Here is an 18,858-nt window from a genome sequence, read left to right on the forward strand (position 1 = left end):
TATTACTAGTTTATCTAGCCTGTCCTGAGTTGCATATAATCGCTTAGGTACACGTTGCTCCAACGTGTACCTAACCATAAACATCAATGCCTTTCTTAAAATCAATACACAGAAGTATATATTTTTAAACCTGCATATTTAGCTAAAAGAAATCCAGGTTAGCAGGCAATATTAACCAGGTGAAATTGTGTCACTTCTTTTCCGTTCATTGCACGCAGAGTCAGGGTATATGCAACAGTTTGGGTCACCTGGCTCGTTGCGAACTAATTTGCCAGAATTTTACATAATTATGACATAACATTGAAGGTTGTACAATGCAACAGGAATATTTAGACTTAGGGATGCCACCTGTTAGATAGAATACGGAACGGTTCCGTATTTCACTGAAAGGAAAAACTTTTTGTTTTCGAGATGATAGTTTCCGGATTCGACCATATTATTAATGACCTAAGGCTCGTATTTCTGTGTGTTTATTATATTATAATTAAGTCTATGATTTGATAGAGATGTCTGACTGAGCGGTGGTAGGCAGCAGCAAGCTCGTAAGCATTAATTCAAACAGCACTTTCGTGTGTTTTGCAAGCAGCTCTTCGCTGTGCTTCAAGCATTGCGCTGTTTATGACTTCAAGCCTGTCAACTCCCAAGATTAGGCTGGTGTAACCGATGTGAAATGGCTAGCTAGTTAGCGGGGTGTGCGCTAATAGCGTTTCAAACGTCACTTGCTCTGAGACTTGGAGTAGTTGTTCCCCTTGCTCTGCATGGGTAACGCTGCTTCGAGGGTGGCTGTTGTCGATGTGTTCCTGGTTCCAGCCCAGGTAGGAGCGAGGAGAGGGACGGAAGCTATACTGTTACACTGGCAATACTAAAGTGCCTATAAGAACATCCAATAGTCAAAGGTATATGAAATACAAATCGTATAAAGAGAAATAGTCCTATAATTCCTATAATAACTACAACCTAAAACTTCTTACCTGGGAATATTGAAGACTCATGTTAAAAGGAACCACCAGCTTTCATATGTTCTCATGTTCTGAGCAAGGAACTTAAACGTTAGCTTTCTTACATGGCACATATCGCACTTTTACTTTCTTCTTATTTGAGGCTAAATTGATTTTATTGATGTATTATATTAAGTTAAAATAAGAGTTCATTCAGTATTGTTGTAATTGTCATTATTACAAATAAATAAAATAAAATAAATTGGCCGATTAATCGGTATCGGCTTTTGTGGTCCTCCAATAATCAGTATCGGCATCGGCGTTGAAAAATCATAATCGGTCGACCTCTAGTCTGTATCACTACCCCAGGAGATGTGTTTCAAAGTCAATATTCATACAGGTCTCATATCTATTTCTGGTGCTCCCATACTCTTTAGTCTGTCTAACCTTTTCAAGTTGAGAAGAACACCAGTGCTATCAATGAAAAAGTGACTTAAGAGCCCTGATCACAGTGTCTGTGTAAACGTGACGTGTTGATTACCTCCTCTCCCTGCAGGAGGATCAGACGGACCAGGATGATGTGGATGGCATTCCCTATACTGGCATCATGGAAGATCCCTGCCACCTGACACACACACACACACACACACACAGGCTATCACTGGAGCACCACATTGCTGTCATGAGGTGTCACTGTTACTGTGTCTGTGTGGTGTGGACAGAGGGCTCAGGTAAAGGCTGATCCTCCCTACTCACCATGTTCATGATGGTGAAGACGTAAGACTCTACGTTGTCACTGCCGTGGTATTCAATCAGTTCAGAGTCTGCCACCACCATGGTCTCTACCCACCTTCACACAGGAGTGAGAAACACAATGAAGAATGAGAGGTACATTTCAGTGATTGGCGATGATGTCGGAAAATAAAGAGATTCCAAGAATTATAAATATTCAAAGAATTCCAGGAAAAATCCAGACTCTGGCCCAGTCTTTCCTATGGAATAAAACTTGCCAATCGAATTGTGAACTCTTTTATTCTACCCGCCTATTTATACCAGCCACCTATAGTAGGGGAAACACTGCTGTGTACCTCTCTCTGCTGACGGAGCGTTGGGAGCGATGCTGAGCCCTATCCTCCTCCTTCTGCTCCCTCTCCCAGTCCTCCCTCTCTCTTTCCACCACTAGGGAATCACGTGCCGCATCTGCAGGACAGACAACACAGAGATACGCTCAACACAAGAGACTAGAGGAAAAATAGGACCTGGAACATTCCTCATGCTCAAACAAAGGAAGCCATTTACAAAACGCAAAGCAATCTAATAAAACAAAATATCTTAAATTATATTAAACCAAATCTATTGAATTGTGTTCTATTCTCTTCTACTAACCTTTGACCCCACAGGGGCTCAGTGTGTCCAGGGCCTCAGAGCTGCGTTTGTGTCTTTGCATTGCTGTTGTAATGCTGGGGTAGACCACATGGGGCTCTGGTCCCTCCCCCTCCACAGCACCATCAGTTGACCCCTGGACTGGTTCAATGAAGTGCAGTCCCTCAGGCAAGGTAAACAAACCTTTCTGTGGGGGAAACACACACACTGTACTGTATGTGCTGCATTCGTGTGTGTGTGTGTGTGTGTGTGTGTGTATGTCAAGCCCTATCTGTGGGATATAGACATAGAACCAATCCATCCATCTCGCAACATATTGTAACTTGCTATGACTAAAATGGAAAATGTGAGTCACAATGGAACATAACTCTGATGTATAATTTCTGAGCCGTGAAAATGTCAGTAGTGTAGCTAGTGCTGTTTACGTGTTGTGTGAGGTACCTTACTTAAAGCCTGCAGTTAAAGATCCAATGCAGACATTTTTATCTCAATATCAAATCATTTCTGGGTAACAATTAAGAACCTTACTGTGATTAAAATGGTCAAAAAGAAACAAAAATAGCTTCCTAACAAAGAGCAATTTCTCAAGCAAGGATTTTGCAAGAACTATTTGGGAGTGGTCGGAGTGGGGAGGGGAAAATGGAAAACTAGCTGTTATTGGCAGAGAAGTTTGGAACTCTCTTTCTTATTGGTCTATTAACCAATTTATGCCACCAGGCAGGCCAGAACTCCATCCCACCAAAACAGGATGACATTTCAGGCGGTCTGTCACGTTCTGACCAGTAAAGGGGTTATTTGTTATTGTAGTTTGGTCAGGACGTGGCAGGGGGGTATTTGTTTTATGTGGTTCGGGGTGTGTTAGTATATGTGTTTATGTAGAGGGGTGTTTGGTTAGAGTATTACGGGGTTTTTGGGTTATGTTCTATATTTCGTATTTCTATGTTCTGTCTATGTTGTGTATTTCTTTGTTGACCTGGTATGGCTCTCAATCAGTACATTGTTGTTGCTGATTGAGAGTCATACTTAAGTAGCCCTGTTTTCACCTGTCCCTTTGTGGGAAGTTGTTTTTGCATTGCTGTGTGTAGCCTGCATTATTACTGTGCGTTCGTGCGTTTTCTTGTTTTGTGTTTTCAGTGTTCTAATTAAAAAGTAAAAAATGAGCACTCAACCTGCTGCGCCTTGGTCCATTTCATACGACAACCGTTACACAGTCTTTTCAAACAGCTCTTACACTAAAAGGCCATTATCATAATTTTCACAATATTATTCCAACCCCAGTGTGGAAATATACATAAAACACAGAAAAATCATGTTCTTTACTGCACTGGGCCTTTAAGGTCAGGGCAGAGTAATTGCCTTGAGGAAGGCATGTTTCAGTGCCTTGGGACGCATTCCCTCATGCAGTGGTTCATTTATGGGACAGTGTTTGTCTCTGAAATATGCCCTACATGTTCCTACCGGTGCAGACCCCCCCCCCCCCCCCCACACACACACACACGCGCACACACACTCTCTCTCTCTCTCTCTCTCTCTCTCTGCAGGGCTATTAGTCTGGGTGATTATTCAGTTATCTGCAGGGAGAGTGCAATGTGTGTGTGCAGTGTTTTCACTGCTACAAAATCTTGGCAGCCACTGCAAAAAAAATCTTATTATATTTGGGGGGGGGGTAAAGCAATTTCAGTGTAAACTTAAATTACTAAAACCATATATAAAGTATGTAGAAAAGATAATGGAGCTGTATATTTTGAAATAAGATCATCTTTGAGAACTAACAATCACCAAAATAAAAACTAGATTGTAAAATTCCAGAAACGTCTTGGCATGGGGCCCCCGTTGATTTTGTTATAATATTTGAGACACTCAGATAGCATAAGTACAATTCATACACCATGGAAACATGTGTAGAATTTAAGGCAATCAAAATGTGTATAATTGCAGGAAATTAGCTTTAAAATAAGCAACATTTTGTCTCTGCGGCCAAGAGGAAGGCCTTAAAAACCCCTACTGCTGAAAAGAATCCTAGGGGAAACATTGGTATGTCAAGTGTATGTACGACCTAACAAGCCCAAACTGCACCAGGGTGTGCCTCTCTCCATCTCTAAACCAACATGCAAAAGAGAAGAAGAGGGAGAGGGAAGAGGGGTATGTTCTCTAAGAATGAGTAGAATAAGCTGAATGCTCTTCCCAGGAGTTCTGCTCTTCACTGTTCCTGATTCGTTTTGATCCTCTTCTGTTCTAGATCAATTAGTAGCAAATCCAACCAGTGACCATTGGAGGGCAAACATTGCCCTTCACTCATCCACTGAAGTTAGTGCCGTGCTGTTCTGCTCTAGGGAATCCTGCAGTCTACCGCATATCTCTATCTAGAAAATCTGCTGTTCTCTCCAGCCAAGTTGATGAAGTAGTCTCAGGAGAGTAGGGCTGGGCTTCTAGTTGCTGTGTGCTAAGTGTAAAACACTTAAAGGAAAATTCCACCCAAAAACGATATTTTGGAATTTGTTTCATTCGTCCATTGCTGTCATAGTCCCAAAATGTTTTGCTTGTCAGCAATCAAGTTTTCAAGATATGCAACTTTCAAAGTATAGAAATCATTCCCGTGTGATGCATATGCTGGGTCAATTAAGGTGCCACCAGCCGCCTGTGCTCCATATCTGTCTGGGTTATGGATTGGAGACTGTTTCCTCTACATGTTTTCCTCAATCAGTTATGATTTCAGTCCCAAAAGACAAAACCAGGTGGATGGTTGCAGATCAGATCCTCCAGTAAGGAATGCAAGAGAGAGGCCCATTCAAACATTCAGCCTGACTCAGCCGTGATCTGCATATAGAATACAGATACAGAGTCCCTGGAGGGATCAAAGCATGTTCCTACCTGTAGTCCTTAAACTACCGTCCACAAGCTGACAAGGTGTCGCATAACACTAATAACATTCTACAACATAGAACATGAAAGGACAAACAAAAAAACTTTGTTCCACATTCAAAGTGCATTTAATGTACTTTCAGGGAACCTAAGGAAACAAACATGGATATTGAGAACAAACAAACAAAGAGCTCTACTCAGAACGTCCAAAACCAATTAGGACAGAATGGGATCAGATTATTACAAAGGCCTTTGTGGTGCATTCTAAATCCCCTAAATTCTGCTAACAGACCCAGCCTGCCTTCTCTAAGCCTCCTCCTCCTCCTCCTCACCTGTGGGTATTTGAGAGGAAGTGTGTTTGAATGTGAGGTGCCAGCCAGAGCGAGTGTAGGCTGTAATAACATAGGTCTCTCTCTCTGTGTGTGTTTGTGTGTGTGTGTGTGTGTGTGTCTGTGTGTGTGTGTGTGTGTGTGTGTGTGTGTGTGTGTGTGTGTGTGTGTGTGTGTGTGTGTGTGTGTGTGTGTTAAATACAGAAGCCATGTGGAACTGCTTTAGCTCTGTTTACTGCTTCTGCTGGACTTTGGATTGCAGGCCAAGAGGACTTGGAGTGAGTTTCCTCCTGCCTGTTGTAACACAGAGTGAGTCTGTGGCCTTCCACTCCTTACTGGGACACATGGGGAGGGGAGGAGTGGACTGTGTGATGAGTAATCACACAACAGCTCACCATAATGATTCCAACCACTAACACAAACAGACCAAAAAAGACCATTTTTAGAGTACTTTAATGACATCTGCTCTCTTTTGCACACATGCAGAAGATAAGAAGTTGGACTACATGCAGAGTCATTTTCAAGTTCTTGTCAAATTATTATGTGAGTGGGATCCTTATTTTCCATCAGGACAGTGTGAGGAGATATGCATTTCACAAAAGATAATGTACTGAAATAATGGCACTGAACGTGCAACTACTCATTCCTTCTAGTGCCTCGGGGCAACCGACTCCTCCATTGAAAAAGCGTTGGGTTTGGTCTGACTGCAGCGCTTGAATACAGAAACAAAGAAGAAATGGGAGCACTGTACCATCCAAAGATTCCAACGTCCTGTGACATTATTATGGAAGACAACTTCAGCATTTTATATGAGAACACCATCAACTGCTAGTCCTTTCAAATCCAGCTCACCAGAGATAGTGCTGTACATTATCATGATTGATAGTCTTGTCTTTATCCTTTCTGTTTGGATGAGCCCATTTCACCTTATCTGGTCTTTATTTACTCTCCCAGGAGTGTGCTGGAATCAGAGGTTGCAGGGTGTTCACTTGGTAACAGTAACCACGCTGTGGCTTATTGCATTCCAGAGGCATGCCCGTGTGCTGTCGCCTGGGCTTACTCCCACACCATGCCAAGCTACAGATGTAGCATCTTAATTTGAGCCAGTTTGCTGCAGCAGGAAAATAATCCTAGGGCAACAGGAAATGTGAATGAATATGTGGATTATAAATCATGGATATTTTTGTAGGGGTTGATACATTTTTCAAGCCAGAAATTTCAAAGTGGAAATAACAAACTCCAGCAACCTTTTTAAACCTCAAATGTACCACAAGTTAAAAATGTCCTACAACCGGGTGGCCAAATGAAAATCCTACATCTGTACACATCAACCCTCAAAACCAGGACAACCAATGAGTGAGAGAAAAACCAGACCTTGTCCTACTGTCAGTCAAGGCAGGTTTATGTAGCTATTTCCTAGGCAGTTGTGTTTTGCAAACATAGCGTAGGGTGATGTTTTACCATGATGGAAGTGTTCACTATGACAACCATGAAGTAAAAATGTATACTCTTTCATATGTTGTCACAGTATCAACAGAAAATGGTGCCCCTCCTCGGCCGGGCGGCGCTCGGCGGTCGTCGTCGCCGGTCTACTAGCTGCCACCGATCTATGTTTCTGTGTTCGTTGTGTGTTGTCTGTCTAGGTCCGCACCTGTTTTCGTTTCTGTCATTAGTGGGGGGGGGGGTGTGTTTAGTTTGTTCCTGTGGGGGTTGTGTGTTGTGCGGGATTATTTTGATTGTCAGCGGGCAGTGTGGTTGTACTTTGTATGTTACTCCAGCGTTTTATTATTTGGGGTATTTATTCTAGCCGGGCTGCGCTAGGGGGTAAGTGCCTCTTGTATTTTCGCCTCTTCATTCTGGATTACCTGTTTTCCCATTTTGGGGTTTTCTACGATCTCTGTTGTTGATACACCGAGAGTGTTGAGTGCCATTAAACTTTGGCCTACTGAGCTATCACATCCTGCATTTGACTCTGCTCCTTCCTCCTGCCCTACATACCCGTGACATATGTCTATACCTCACACATTGACCGATCTTCTTGATAAAACTTTGTTTCATTGTTTTCTTCCCTGAAATCAGTAGAGAACAAATGTACATTGGAGAAAACGCAAGTTCAATTTTTGGCCCATCATTTCATACTTGGAAAGAGTGTCTCTACTACCTCTGTGTCTCTGGAGTCAGTGACATGGCCTCTCCTGCAGCTTGGATCTGGCAGTGTTTCCCTCCCACAGCTGGCTGCCTGTGGTCTGGTCATTTATGTTCCCTCCCTCCTTACTGAGGAACACTATACTCTTAGAAAAAAAGCTGCTATTTAGAACCTAAAAGGGTTCTTTGGCTGTCCCTTTAATGCAGCATTTCTCAACTGGTGGGTCGCGACCCAAAAGGTTTTCTGAGGGTGTCTGAGTAAAACAAAAAATTAGAATAATTATGTAGAAATACTCCAGTCTGAACTTAAACGGCTTAAACCAGGTAGAACATGTGTAGAATTATAATGAACATACATTTGTAAATAATTTAATCTCTGAACAATTTTACTTCAATCACGGTATTTTCAATATAGAGCTATTAGCAGCGCTATTTTGGTAGATGTTTTGGTCTCAAACCAGTGAATTTATTAACATTCTTCATCGAGAATAGGGGCAAAAATGTATTATTGACAATGAAAGAGGTGGGAATGTTATTCCCTTGTCATACAATTGTTACAATTACTATTGATATAGCATTAAAAAAAAAATCCTGATTTTATTTTGCTGAGTCCTTTTCGTGATGCGAATATTGGGTTGCAGCAGAGACAACCTGGTTCAATTTGGGTCATGAGGCAAAACCATTTGAGAACCACTGTTTTAAATAACCCTTTTTGGTTCTACATGGAACCTAAAAGGTTTCCATCTGGAAGAAAAAAGGGTTATCCTAAGGGGACAGCCGCAGAACCCTTTTGGAACCCTTTCTTCTAGGAGTGTATAGTAGATTGGTCCTATGGTCATACACTGACCTCCCCTCTTACTGGGAGGATTAGTACAATGGTGGGTTGGGACCCCTTAGTTGTGGCTGAAGACTGGGTGTAGAAAATGAGGAAAGTTGCACATACTATATTACTGGTCCAGTCTGGACACTGTTAATGTTGTGGTTGTGCACCTTCAGCTCATACTCTACTACTTTGGGTAAAGCTTTTACTGTACAGATGTACGATCTTAATTTGATTACCCTGTTGCAGGAGAACATTCGGAAATGTAAAACTTTTAGTGTGTTTGGGTTTCAAAAGGCTTTCTGAAGATTGTAATTTCCACTTTGACATTTTTTACTTCATTTTCCTTTACCAATGTAATCAACCACTACAAAAACGTCCATTAATTATAATCCAGATAATACTTCAAATTTCCTCTTATTGCAGGATTATTTTAAGATCCTAGATACAGTACCAGTCAAAAGTTTGGACACACCTACTCATTCAAAGGTTTTTCTTTATTTTTACTATTTTCTACATTGCAGAATAATAGTGAAGACATCAAAACAAATCCTAATATATTTTATAGACTGCACTTGAAGAAACTTTCAAAGTTCTTGAAATTCTCCGGGATTGACTGACCTTCATGTCTTAAAATAATGATGGACTGTCATTTCTCTTTGCTTATTTGAGCTTTTCTTGACGTAATATGGACTTGGTCTTTTACCAAATAGGGCTATCTTCTGTATACCACCCCTACCTTGTCACAACTGATTGGCTCAAATGCATTAAGAAGGAAACAAATCCACAAATTAACTTTTGACAAGCCACACCTGTTAACTGAAATGCATTCCAGGTGACTACATGAAGCTGGACGAGAGTATGCCAAGAGTGTGCAAAGCTGTCGTCAAGGTAAAGGTTGGCTACTTTGAAGAATCTAAAATCTAAAATATATTTTGATTTGTTTAACACTTTTTTGGTTAGTACATGATTCCATATGTGTTATTTCATAGTTTTGATGTCTTCACTATTATTCTACAATGTAGAAAATAGCAAAATAAAGAAAAACCCTTGAATGAGTAGGTGTGTCCAAACTGTTGACTGGTACTGTATGTACATTATGCTTATAGCTTTTTTGTGTGTGCACCCTGTCGGTCCACCAACAATGCTGTCCCGTTGACCATTTTAGGGGGTAAGTGCCTCAGTTAATGTCACAAGAAAATATTTGGCATAGGTCCTCAGATCCTCAAAAAGATCTACAGCTGCACCATCGAGAGCGTCCTGACAGGTTGCATCCCTTTCTGGTATGGCAACTGCCCAGCCTCCGACCGCAAGGCACTACAGAGGGTAGTGCGTACGGCCCAGTACATCACTTTGGCCAAGCTTCCTGACATTCAGGACCTCTATACTAGGCGGTGTCAGAGGAAGGCCCTAAAAATTGTCAAAGACTCTAGTCATAGACTGTTCTCTCTGTTACCGCATTGCAAGTGGTACCGGAGTGCCAAGTCTAGGCCCAAGAGGCTTCTAAACAGCTTTAACCCCCAAGACTCCTGAACATCTAATCAAACGGCTACCCAGACTATTTGCATTGCTACGCTGCTGCTACTCTCTGTTATTATCTATACATAGTCACTTTAATAACTCTACCTCTACCTTAGCGCGGACCTTAGCTCAGACAACACCTGCCAGTCTTGCACAGCGCGATATCAACACAGAGCATATCGGACTGCTTCTCTCTACCATATCACCGGATTCCTGCAAGCCACCTCACCCAATGTGGTACGGATCTGTTATTTTTATTCCTTATAACTGGAACTTCCATCAGGAGCTAGCCAGCTAACTAGCTACTAGTCTTTGTTAGCCACGGCTAGTGGTCCTTGCCTTTTTTCTCCAAAATCAGCCAGCCTTAGCTTGGACAATCACCTGCCAGTCTGCACAGCACGATATCAACCCAGAGCATATCGGACTACTTCTCTCTACCATATCACCGGATTCAAGCCGCTCTGGATCATTACACTGGGTCATTACTCTGGATCATCGCAGCTAGCTAGCTGAAAATGTGTGGCTACTGTTAGCTAATGCCTCTGTCCCGAAGCAAGCACCAGCTAGCCTTGAGCTAGCCTCGAGCTATGCCCATATATCAACTAATTCTAGGGCTACAATACCTCCTCTGCCAATTGGCCTGGACCCTTTATTGTCGACACGGAGCCCCACCGATCCATCACAACTGGACTGCCGACGTGATCGCCTGATGTGGTCTCAACAGGCTATTCTGTTACGATATCGCCGAAGAACCATCTACAAACCTCGGCCCGCTAGCTTTTTCTAGACGCTGTGTCCCCTGCTCGCCCAGCGTAGTAATGACTACCGAACAGCACCCTGACTCACCGATTGCTACTCTTTTGACACTATGATCACTCGGCTACACAGCTGATGCCCCCTGGACTGTTTCAATAACAAGGTACCTCATTTTGTTTACCTGTCGGCCCCAGCATGTACCTAACTGACCCGCTCTGCCCATTCATCGCCATTTACCCGTTGTTGTCTTAGCTCTCCTGATCAACTCCTGTGATTGCTTTATGCCTCTCTCTAATGTCAATATGCCTTGTCTACTGCTGTCTTGGCTAGTTTTTATTGTTTTACTTCACTGTAGAGCCCTCAGTCCCACTCAAAATGCCTTAGATAGCTCTTTCGTCCCACCCCACATACATGCGGAGACCTCACCTACGTTAATTGATGCCTCCAGAGATGAAACCGCTCTCATCGTCTCACAACGCATAGGTTTACCTCCACTGTACTCACATCCTACCATACCCTTGTCTGTACATTATGCCTTGAATCTATTCTACAACACCCAGAAATCTGCTCCTTTTATTCTCTGTCCCCAACGCACCAAACGACCAGTTCTTATAGCCTTTAGCCGTACCCTTATCCTACTCCTCCTCTGTTCCTCGGGTGATGTAGAGGTTAACCCAGGTCCTGTAGCCCCCAGTTCCACTCCTATTCCCCAGGCGCTATCATTTGTTGACTTCTGTAACCGTAAAAGCCTTGGTTTCATGCATGTTAACATCAGAAGCATCCTCCCTAAGTTTTTTATCCCACTGCTTTAGCACACTCCGCCAACCCTGATGTCCTAGTCGTGTCTGAATCCTGGCTTAGGAAGGCCACCAAAAATTCTGAAATTTCCTTCCCCAACTACAACATTTTCCACCAAGATAGAACTGCCAAAGGGGGTGGAGTTGCAATCTACTGCAGAGAGAGCCTGCAGAGCTCTGTCATGCTATCCAGGTCTGTGCCCAAACAGTTCGAGCTTCTACTTTTAAAAATCCACCTTTCCAAAAATAAGGCTCTCACTGTTGCCACTTGTTACATACCCCCCTCAGCCCCTAGCTGTGTCCTGGACACAACATGTGAATTAATTGCCCCCCATTTATCTTCAGAGTTTGTACTGTTAGGTGACCTAAACTGGGATATGCTTAATACCCCGGCCGTCCTACAATCTAAGTTAGATGCCCTCAATCTCACTCAAATTATCATGGAACCTACCAGGTACAACCCCAAATCCGTAAACTCAGGCACCCTCATAGATATCATCCTGACCAACCTGCCCTCGAAATACTTCAACCAGGATCTCAGAGATCAACGCCTCATTGCCTGCGCCCGTAATGGGTCTGCGGGCAAACGACCACCCCTCATCACTGTCAAACGCTCCCTAAAACACTTCAGCTAGCAGGCCTTTCTAATCGACCTGGCCCGGGTATCCTGGAAGGATATTGACCTCATTCTGTCAGTAGAGGAAGTCTGGTTATTCTTTAAAAGTGCTTTCCTCACCATCTTAAATATGCATGCCCCGTTAAAAAAATGTAGAACCAAGAACAGATATAGCCCTTGGTTCACTCCAGACCTGACTGCACTTGACCAGCACAAAAACATCCTGTTGCATACTGCATTAGCATCGAATAGCCCCCGCGATATGCAACTTTTCAGGGAAGTTAGGAACCAATATACACTGGCAGTTAGGAAAGCAAAGGCTAGCTTTTTCAAACAGAAATTTGTATCCTGAGCACAAACTCCAAAAAGTTCTGGGACACTATGAAGTCCATGGAGAACAAGAGCACCTCCTCCCAGCTGCTCACTGCACTGAGGCTAGGAAACACTGTCACCACTGATAAATCCATGATAATTTAGAATTTCAATAAGCATTTTTCTACGGCAGGCCTTGCTTTCCACCTGGCTACCACTGCCCTGATCAACAGCTCTGCACCCCACACAGCAACTTTCCCAAGCCTCCCCCATTTCTTCTTCACCCAAATCCAGATAGCTGATGTTCTGAAAGAGCTGCAAAATCTGGACTCCTACAAATCAGCCGGGCTAGACAATCTGGACCCTCACTTTCTAACATTATCTGCCGCAATTGTTGCAACCCCTATTACCAGCCTGTTCAACCTCTCTTTCGTATCGTCTGAGATCCCCAAAGATTGGAAAGCTGCCGCGGTCATCCCCCTTTTCAAAGGGGAGACACTCTAGACCCAAACTGTTACAGACCTATATCTATCCTACCCTGCCTTTCTAAGGTCTTCGAAAGCCAAGTTAACAAATATATCGCCGACCATTTCGAATCCCACTGTACCGCTATGCAGTCTGGTTTCCGAGCTGGTCACGCTCCTCAAGCCACGCTCAAGGTCCTAAATGATATCATAACCGCCATCGATAAAAGACAATACTGTGCAGCCGTATTCCTCGACCTGGCCAAGGCTTTCGACTCTGTCAGTCACCGCATTCTTATCGGCAGACTCAACAGCCTTGGTTTCTCAAATGACTGCCTCGCCTGGTTAACCAACTATTTCTCAGACAGAGTTCAGTGTGTCAAATTGGAGGGCCTGTTGTCCAGACCTCTGGCAGTCTCTATGGAGGTGCCACAGAGTTCAATTCTCGGGCCGACTCTTTTCTCTGTACACATCAATGATGTCGCTCTTGCTGCTGGTGATTCTCTGATCCACCTCTACACAGACGACACCATTCTGTATACTTCTGGCCCTTCTTTGGACACTGTGTTAACTAATCTCCCGACGAGCTTCAATGCAATACAACTCTCCTTCTGTGGCCTCCAACTGCTCTTAAATGCAAGTAAAACTAAATGCATGCTGTTCAACCAATCGCTGCCCGCACCTGCCCGGCAGTCTAGTATCACTACTCTGGACGGTTCTGACTTAGAATATGTGGACAACTACAAATACCTAGGTGTCTGTTTAGACTGTAAACTCTCCTTACAGACTCACATTAAGCATCTCCAATCCAAAATTAAATCTAGAATCGGCTTCCTATTTCGCAACAAAGCATCCTTCACTCATGCTGCCAAACATACCCTCGTAAAACTGACTATCCTACCGATCCCTGACTTCGGCAATGTCATTTACAAAATAGCCTCCAACACTCTACTTAGCAAATTGGATGCAGTCTATCACAGTGCCATCCGTTTTGTCACCAAAGCCCCATATACTACCCACCACTGATACCTGTATGCTCTCGTTGGCTGGCCCTCGCTTCATATTTGTCACCAAACCCACTGGCTCCAGGTCATCTATAAGTCTTTGCTAGGTAAAGCCCCGTCTTATCTCAGCTCACTGGTCACCATAGCAACACCCACCCGTAGCACGCGCTCCAGCAGGTATATTTCACTGGTCACCCCCAAAGCCAATTCCTCCTTTGGCCGCCTTTCCTTCCAGTTCTCTGCTGCCAATGACTGGAACGAATTGCAAAGATCACTGACGCTGGAGACTCATATCTCCCTCACTAACTTTAAGCATTAGCTATCAGAGCAGCTTACAGATCATTGCACTTGTTGACAGCCCATCTGTAAATAGCCCATCCAACTACCTCATCCCCATATTGTTATTTATTTTTTGCTCATTTGCACCCCAGTATCTCTACTTGCACATTCATCTTCTGCACATCTATCACTCCAGTGTTTATTTGCTAAATTGTAATTATTTTGCCACTATGGCCTATTTATTGCCTTACCTCCCTAATCTTACCTCATTTGCACATAATGTATATAGACTTTTCTATTGTGTTATTGACTGTACGTTTATTCCATGTGTAACTCTGTGTTGTTGTTTGTTTCGCACTGCTTTGCTTTATCTTGGCCAGGTCGCAGTTGTAAATGATAACTTGTTCTCAACTGGCCTACCTGGTTAAATAAAGGTGAAATGAAAAAATTATAAAATAAACTAACCGGTGCCCCCACACATTGACTCTGTACCGGTACCACCTGTATAAAACCTCTCTATTGTTATTTTACTGCTGCTCTTTAATTATTTGTTACTTTTATTTCTTTTTTTTAGGTATTTTTCTGAAAACTGCATTGTTGGTTAGGGGCTTGTAAGTAAGCATTTCACTCTAAGGTTGTATTCGGCACATGTGACAAATACAATTTGATTTGATTTAAAACTTGGAGCAGGGATTTGGAGATGCACTTAAGTTTGAGATGGTTAGGTCACAGTCCAAGAAACATTTAGCAACCATTAGACAACAAATGCATGGAGGTCTTTGCACGCTCAATGTATCTTTGCTCTAGCCCAAACCCATGCACTGTCACAACAGCTGCATATCCTCAAGGCCATGTATTTACACCGTTTGGCTCATTAAGTGACTGCAAACCAAACATGATTGACTGAAAGTGAGACAAGACCTTGCAGGATAGACATTCCTGATGTGACAGGAGAAAACACTGAGAGAAAGGCCATTTACTGACTCATCCGGTCATTTTACAGAACAAAGTTCCTCCTCTTCCATATCCTCTTGATAGTTCTACCACAGTAAATCATCAGGTACAGAATGGCACTCTCCCTTTCCTCTCTCTCTCTGTTGTCCAGCTCTCCCCTTCCTCTCTCTCTCTGTTGTCCAGCTCTCCCCTTCCTCTCTCTCTCTGTTGTCCAGCTCTCCCCTTCCTCTCTCTGTTGTCCAGCTGTTTACAGAATGGCACTCTCCCCTTCGTCTCTCTCTCTGTTGTCCAGCTGTTTACAGAATGGCACTCTCCCCTTCCTCTCTCTCTGCTGTCCAGCTGTTTACAGAATGGCACTCTCCCCTTCCTCTCTCTCTGTTGTCCAGCTGTTTACAAAATGGCACTCTCCCCTTCGTCTCTCTCTCTGTTGTCCAGCTGTTTACAGAATGGCACTCTCCCCTTCCTCTCTCTCTCTGTTGTCCAGCTGTTTACAGAATGGCACTCTCCCCTTCGTCTCTCTCTCTGTTGTCCAGCTGTTTACAAAATGGCACTCTCCCCTTCCTCTCTCTCTCTGTTGTCCAGCTGTTTACAGAATGGCACTCTCCCCTTCCTCTCTCTCTGTTGTCCAGCTGTTTACAGAATGGCACTCTCCCCTTCCTCTCTCTCTGCTGTCCAGCTGTTTCCCTTTGTCTCTCTCTGCTGTCCGGGTGTTTACTTTTGTCTCTCTCTGCTGTCCAGCTGTTTCCTTTGTCTCTCTCTGCTGTCCAGCTATAATCCTTCGTCTCTCTCTGCTGTCCAGCTGTTTCCCTTTGTCTCTCTCTGCTGTCCGGCTGTTTACCTTTGTCTCTCTCTGCTGTCCAGCTGTTTCCTTTGTCTCTCCCTGCTGTCCAGCTGTTTACCTTTGTCTCTCTCTGCTGTCCAGCTGTTTACCTTTGTCTCTCTCTGCTGTCCAGCTGTTTACCTTTGTCTCTCTCTGCTGTCCAGCTATATTCCTTTGTCTCTCTCTGCTGTCCAGCTATATTCCTTTGTCTCTCTCTGCTGTCCAGCTGTTTCCTTTGTCTCTCTCTGCTGTCCAGCTGTTTACCTTTGTCTCTCTCTGCTGTCCAGCTATATTCCTTTGTCTCTCTCTGCTGTCCAGCTATATTCCTTTGTCTCTCTCTGCTGTCCAGCTGTTTCCCTTTGTCTCTCCCTGCAGTCCAGCTGTTTACCTTTGTCTCTCCCTGCTGTCCAGCTGTTTACCTTTGTCTCTCTCTGCTGTCCAGCTGTTTACCTTTGTCTCTCTCTGCTGTCCAGCTATATTCCTTTGTCTCTCTCTGCTGTCCAGCTGTTTACCTTTGTCTCTCTCTGCTGTCCAGCTGTTTTCCTTTGTCTCTCTCTGCTGTCCAGCTGTTTACCTTTGTCTCTCCCACCTGTCCAGCTGTTTACCTTTGTCTCTCCCTGCTGTCCAGCTGTTTACCTTTGTCTCTCCCTGCTGTCCAGCTGTTTACCTTTGTCTCTCCCTGCTGTCCAGCTGTTTACCTTTGTCTCTCCCTGCTGTCCAGCTGTTTACCTTTGTCTCTCTCTGCTGTCCAGCTGTTTTCCTTTGTCTCTCTCTGCTGTCCAGCTGTTTACCTTTGTCTCTCTCTGCTGTCCAGCTATATTCCTTTGTCTCTCTCTGCTGTCCAGCTATATTCCTTTGTCTCTCTCTGCTGTCCAGCTGTTTTCCTTTGTCTCTCTCTGCTGTCCAGCTGTTTTCCTGTGTCTCTCTCTGCTGTCCAGCTGTTTCCTTTGTCTCTCTCTGCTGTCCAGCTGTTTCCTTTGTCTCTCTCTCTGCTGTCCAGCTGTTTTTCTTTGTCTCTCTCTGCTGTCCAGCTGTTTCCTTTGTCTCTCTCTGCTGTCCAGCTGTTTTCCTTTGTCTCTCTCTGCTGTCCAGCTGTTTTCCTTTGTCTCTCTCTGCTGTCCAGCTGTTTTCCTCTGTCTCTCTCTGCTGTCCAGCTGTTTCCTTTGTCTCTCTCTGCTGTCCAGCTGTTTACCTTTGTCTCTCTCTGCTGTCCAGCTGTTTTCCTTTGTCTCTCTCTCTCTCTGCTGTCCAGCTGTTTACCTTTGTCTCTCTCTGCTGTCCAGCTATATTCCTTTTGTCTCTCTCTGCTGTCCAGCTGTTTCCTTTGTCTCTCTCTCTGCTGTCCAGCTGTTTTCCTTTGTCTTTCTCTCTGCTGTCCAGCTGTTTTCCTTTGTCTTTCTCTCTGCTGTCCAGCTGTTTACCTTTGTCTCTCTCTGCTGTCCAGCTGTTTTCCTTTGTCTCTCTCTGCTGTCCAGCTGTTTTCCTTTGTCTCTCTCTGCTGTCCAGCTGTTTTCCTTTGTCTCTCCCTGCTGTCCAGCTGTTTACCTTTGTCTCTCTCTGCTGTCCAGCTGTTTCCCTTTGTCTCTCTCTCTGCTGTCCAGCTGTTTATCTTTGTCTCTCTCTGCTGTCCAGCTATATTCCTTTGTCTCTCTCTGCTGTCCAGCTATATTCCTTTGTCTCTCTCTCTGCTGTCCAGGTGTTTTCCTTTGTCTCTCTCTGCTTTCCAGCTGTTTCCTTTGTCTCTCTCTGCTGTCCAGCTGTTTTCCTTTGTCTCTCTCTGCTGTCCAGCTGTTTTCCTTTGTCTCTCTCTGCTGTCCAGCTGTTTTCCTTTGTCTCTCTCTGCTGTCCAGATGTTTTCTTTGTCTCTCTCTCTGTTGTCCAGCTGTTTTCCTTTGTCTCTCTCTGCTGTCCAGCTGTTTTCCTTTGTCTCTCTCTGCTGTCCAGCTGTTTCCTTTGTCTCTCTCTGCTGTCCAGATGTTTTCTTTGTCTCTCTCTCTGTTGTCCAGCTGTTTTCCTTTGTCTCTCTCTGCTGTCCAGCTGTTTTCCTTTGTCTCTCTCTGCTGTCCAGCTGTTTTCCTTTGTCTCTCTCTGCTGTCCAGATGTTTTCTTTGTCTCTCTCTCTGTTGTCCAGCTGTTTTCCTTTGTCTCTCTCTGCTGTCCAGCTGTTTTCCTTTGTCTCTCTCTGCTGTCCAGCTGTTTTCCTTTGTCTCTCTCTGCTGTCCAGCTGTTTCCTTTGTCTCTCTCTCTGCTGTCCAGCTGTTTTCCTTTGTCTCTCTCTCTGCTGTCCAGCTGTTTACCTTTGTCTCTCTCTGCTGTCATGACTGTCCTGATCAGGTCAGGGTACAGGAGACCACCACCCTACAGATTATCTCCCAAACCCCCAACAGAGGAGGAGAGATCTAGGGGTCTGAAGATGTGGGGGTTTTATGACACCTCACGCCCATAATAAAACTTAGGCCACAGAGAAATTCCTTTGTCCTAACAATGGAGAACTGGCCTCGGAACATTAAACATGCAATAAAGGGACTTTGGAACAATGGTTTCCGTCAGCCACAATGGTGGTCATGACGAGAGGTGGAATATTAAAATGTATGTAACTTTTGTATTGTTTTTAAAGGTTAAGAGATGACGTTATTATGAAAACATTGTACCTTTAAGAGTTTTCCCAGTATATGCCTGATGTTTATACATTGTACGCTGTTTGGAAAATATCCAAATCAAACAGAATGTTTTGGTAAAGATGAAATGTGAAGTTAGTGTCTAAAATCTGATTTTTAGCCAAATCTAAGCCTTGCCCCCTTTACTTGGTCCGCCCAGAGAATCGCCCTAAAGGCTGTTACACCCACTTCTGACCCGAA

The 18,858-nt window shown here is 43.9% G+C and overlaps 2 protein-coding genes across 5 annotated transcripts in view; one reads left to right on the forward strand and one right to left on the reverse strand.

Annotated features, from left to right (window-relative positions):
* Window positions 1–18,858, reverse strand: part of LOC115200418 (A disintegrin and metalloproteinase with thrombospondin motifs 12) — a 61,598-nt gene that overhangs the window by 28,883 nt on the left and 13,857 nt on the right. For 2 of the 3 annotated variants that reach the window (XM_029763481.1, XM_029763480.1), the window contains exons 3-6: window positions 2,325–2,508; window positions 2,027–2,138; window positions 1,695–1,788; window positions 1,480–1,563 (exon numbers count right to left, since the gene is read on the reverse strand). In XM_029763481.1, coding sequence (XP_029619341.1) covers window positions 1,480–1,563; window positions 1,695–1,788; window positions 2,027–2,138; window positions 2,325–2,508 — 474 coding nt within the window. Of the gene's footprint in view, window positions 1–1,479; window positions 1,564–1,694; window positions 1,789–2,026; window positions 2,139–2,324; window positions 2,509–6,364; window positions 6,433–18,858 lie in introns of those variants that run through there. The other variant, XM_029763482.1, reaches the window with a different exon arrangement.
* Window positions 7,238–18,858, forward strand: part of agpat9l (1-acylglycerol-3-phosphate O-acyltransferase 9, like) — a 50,173-nt gene continuing 38,552 nt past the window's right edge. For both annotated transcript variants that reach the window (XM_029763486.1, XM_029763487.1), the window contains exon 1: window positions 7,238–7,336. The gene's annotated coding sequence lies outside the window, so the exon portion shown is untranslated. The remainder of the gene's footprint in view (window positions 7,337–18,858) is intronic.

Source organism: Salmo trutta, chromosome 9 (assembly GCF_901001165.1).
Source record: "Salmo trutta chromosome 9, fSalTru1.1, whole genome shotgun sequence".
Classification (NCBI taxonomy): Eukaryota; Metazoa; Chordata; class Actinopteri; order Salmoniformes; family Salmonidae; genus Salmo; species Salmo trutta.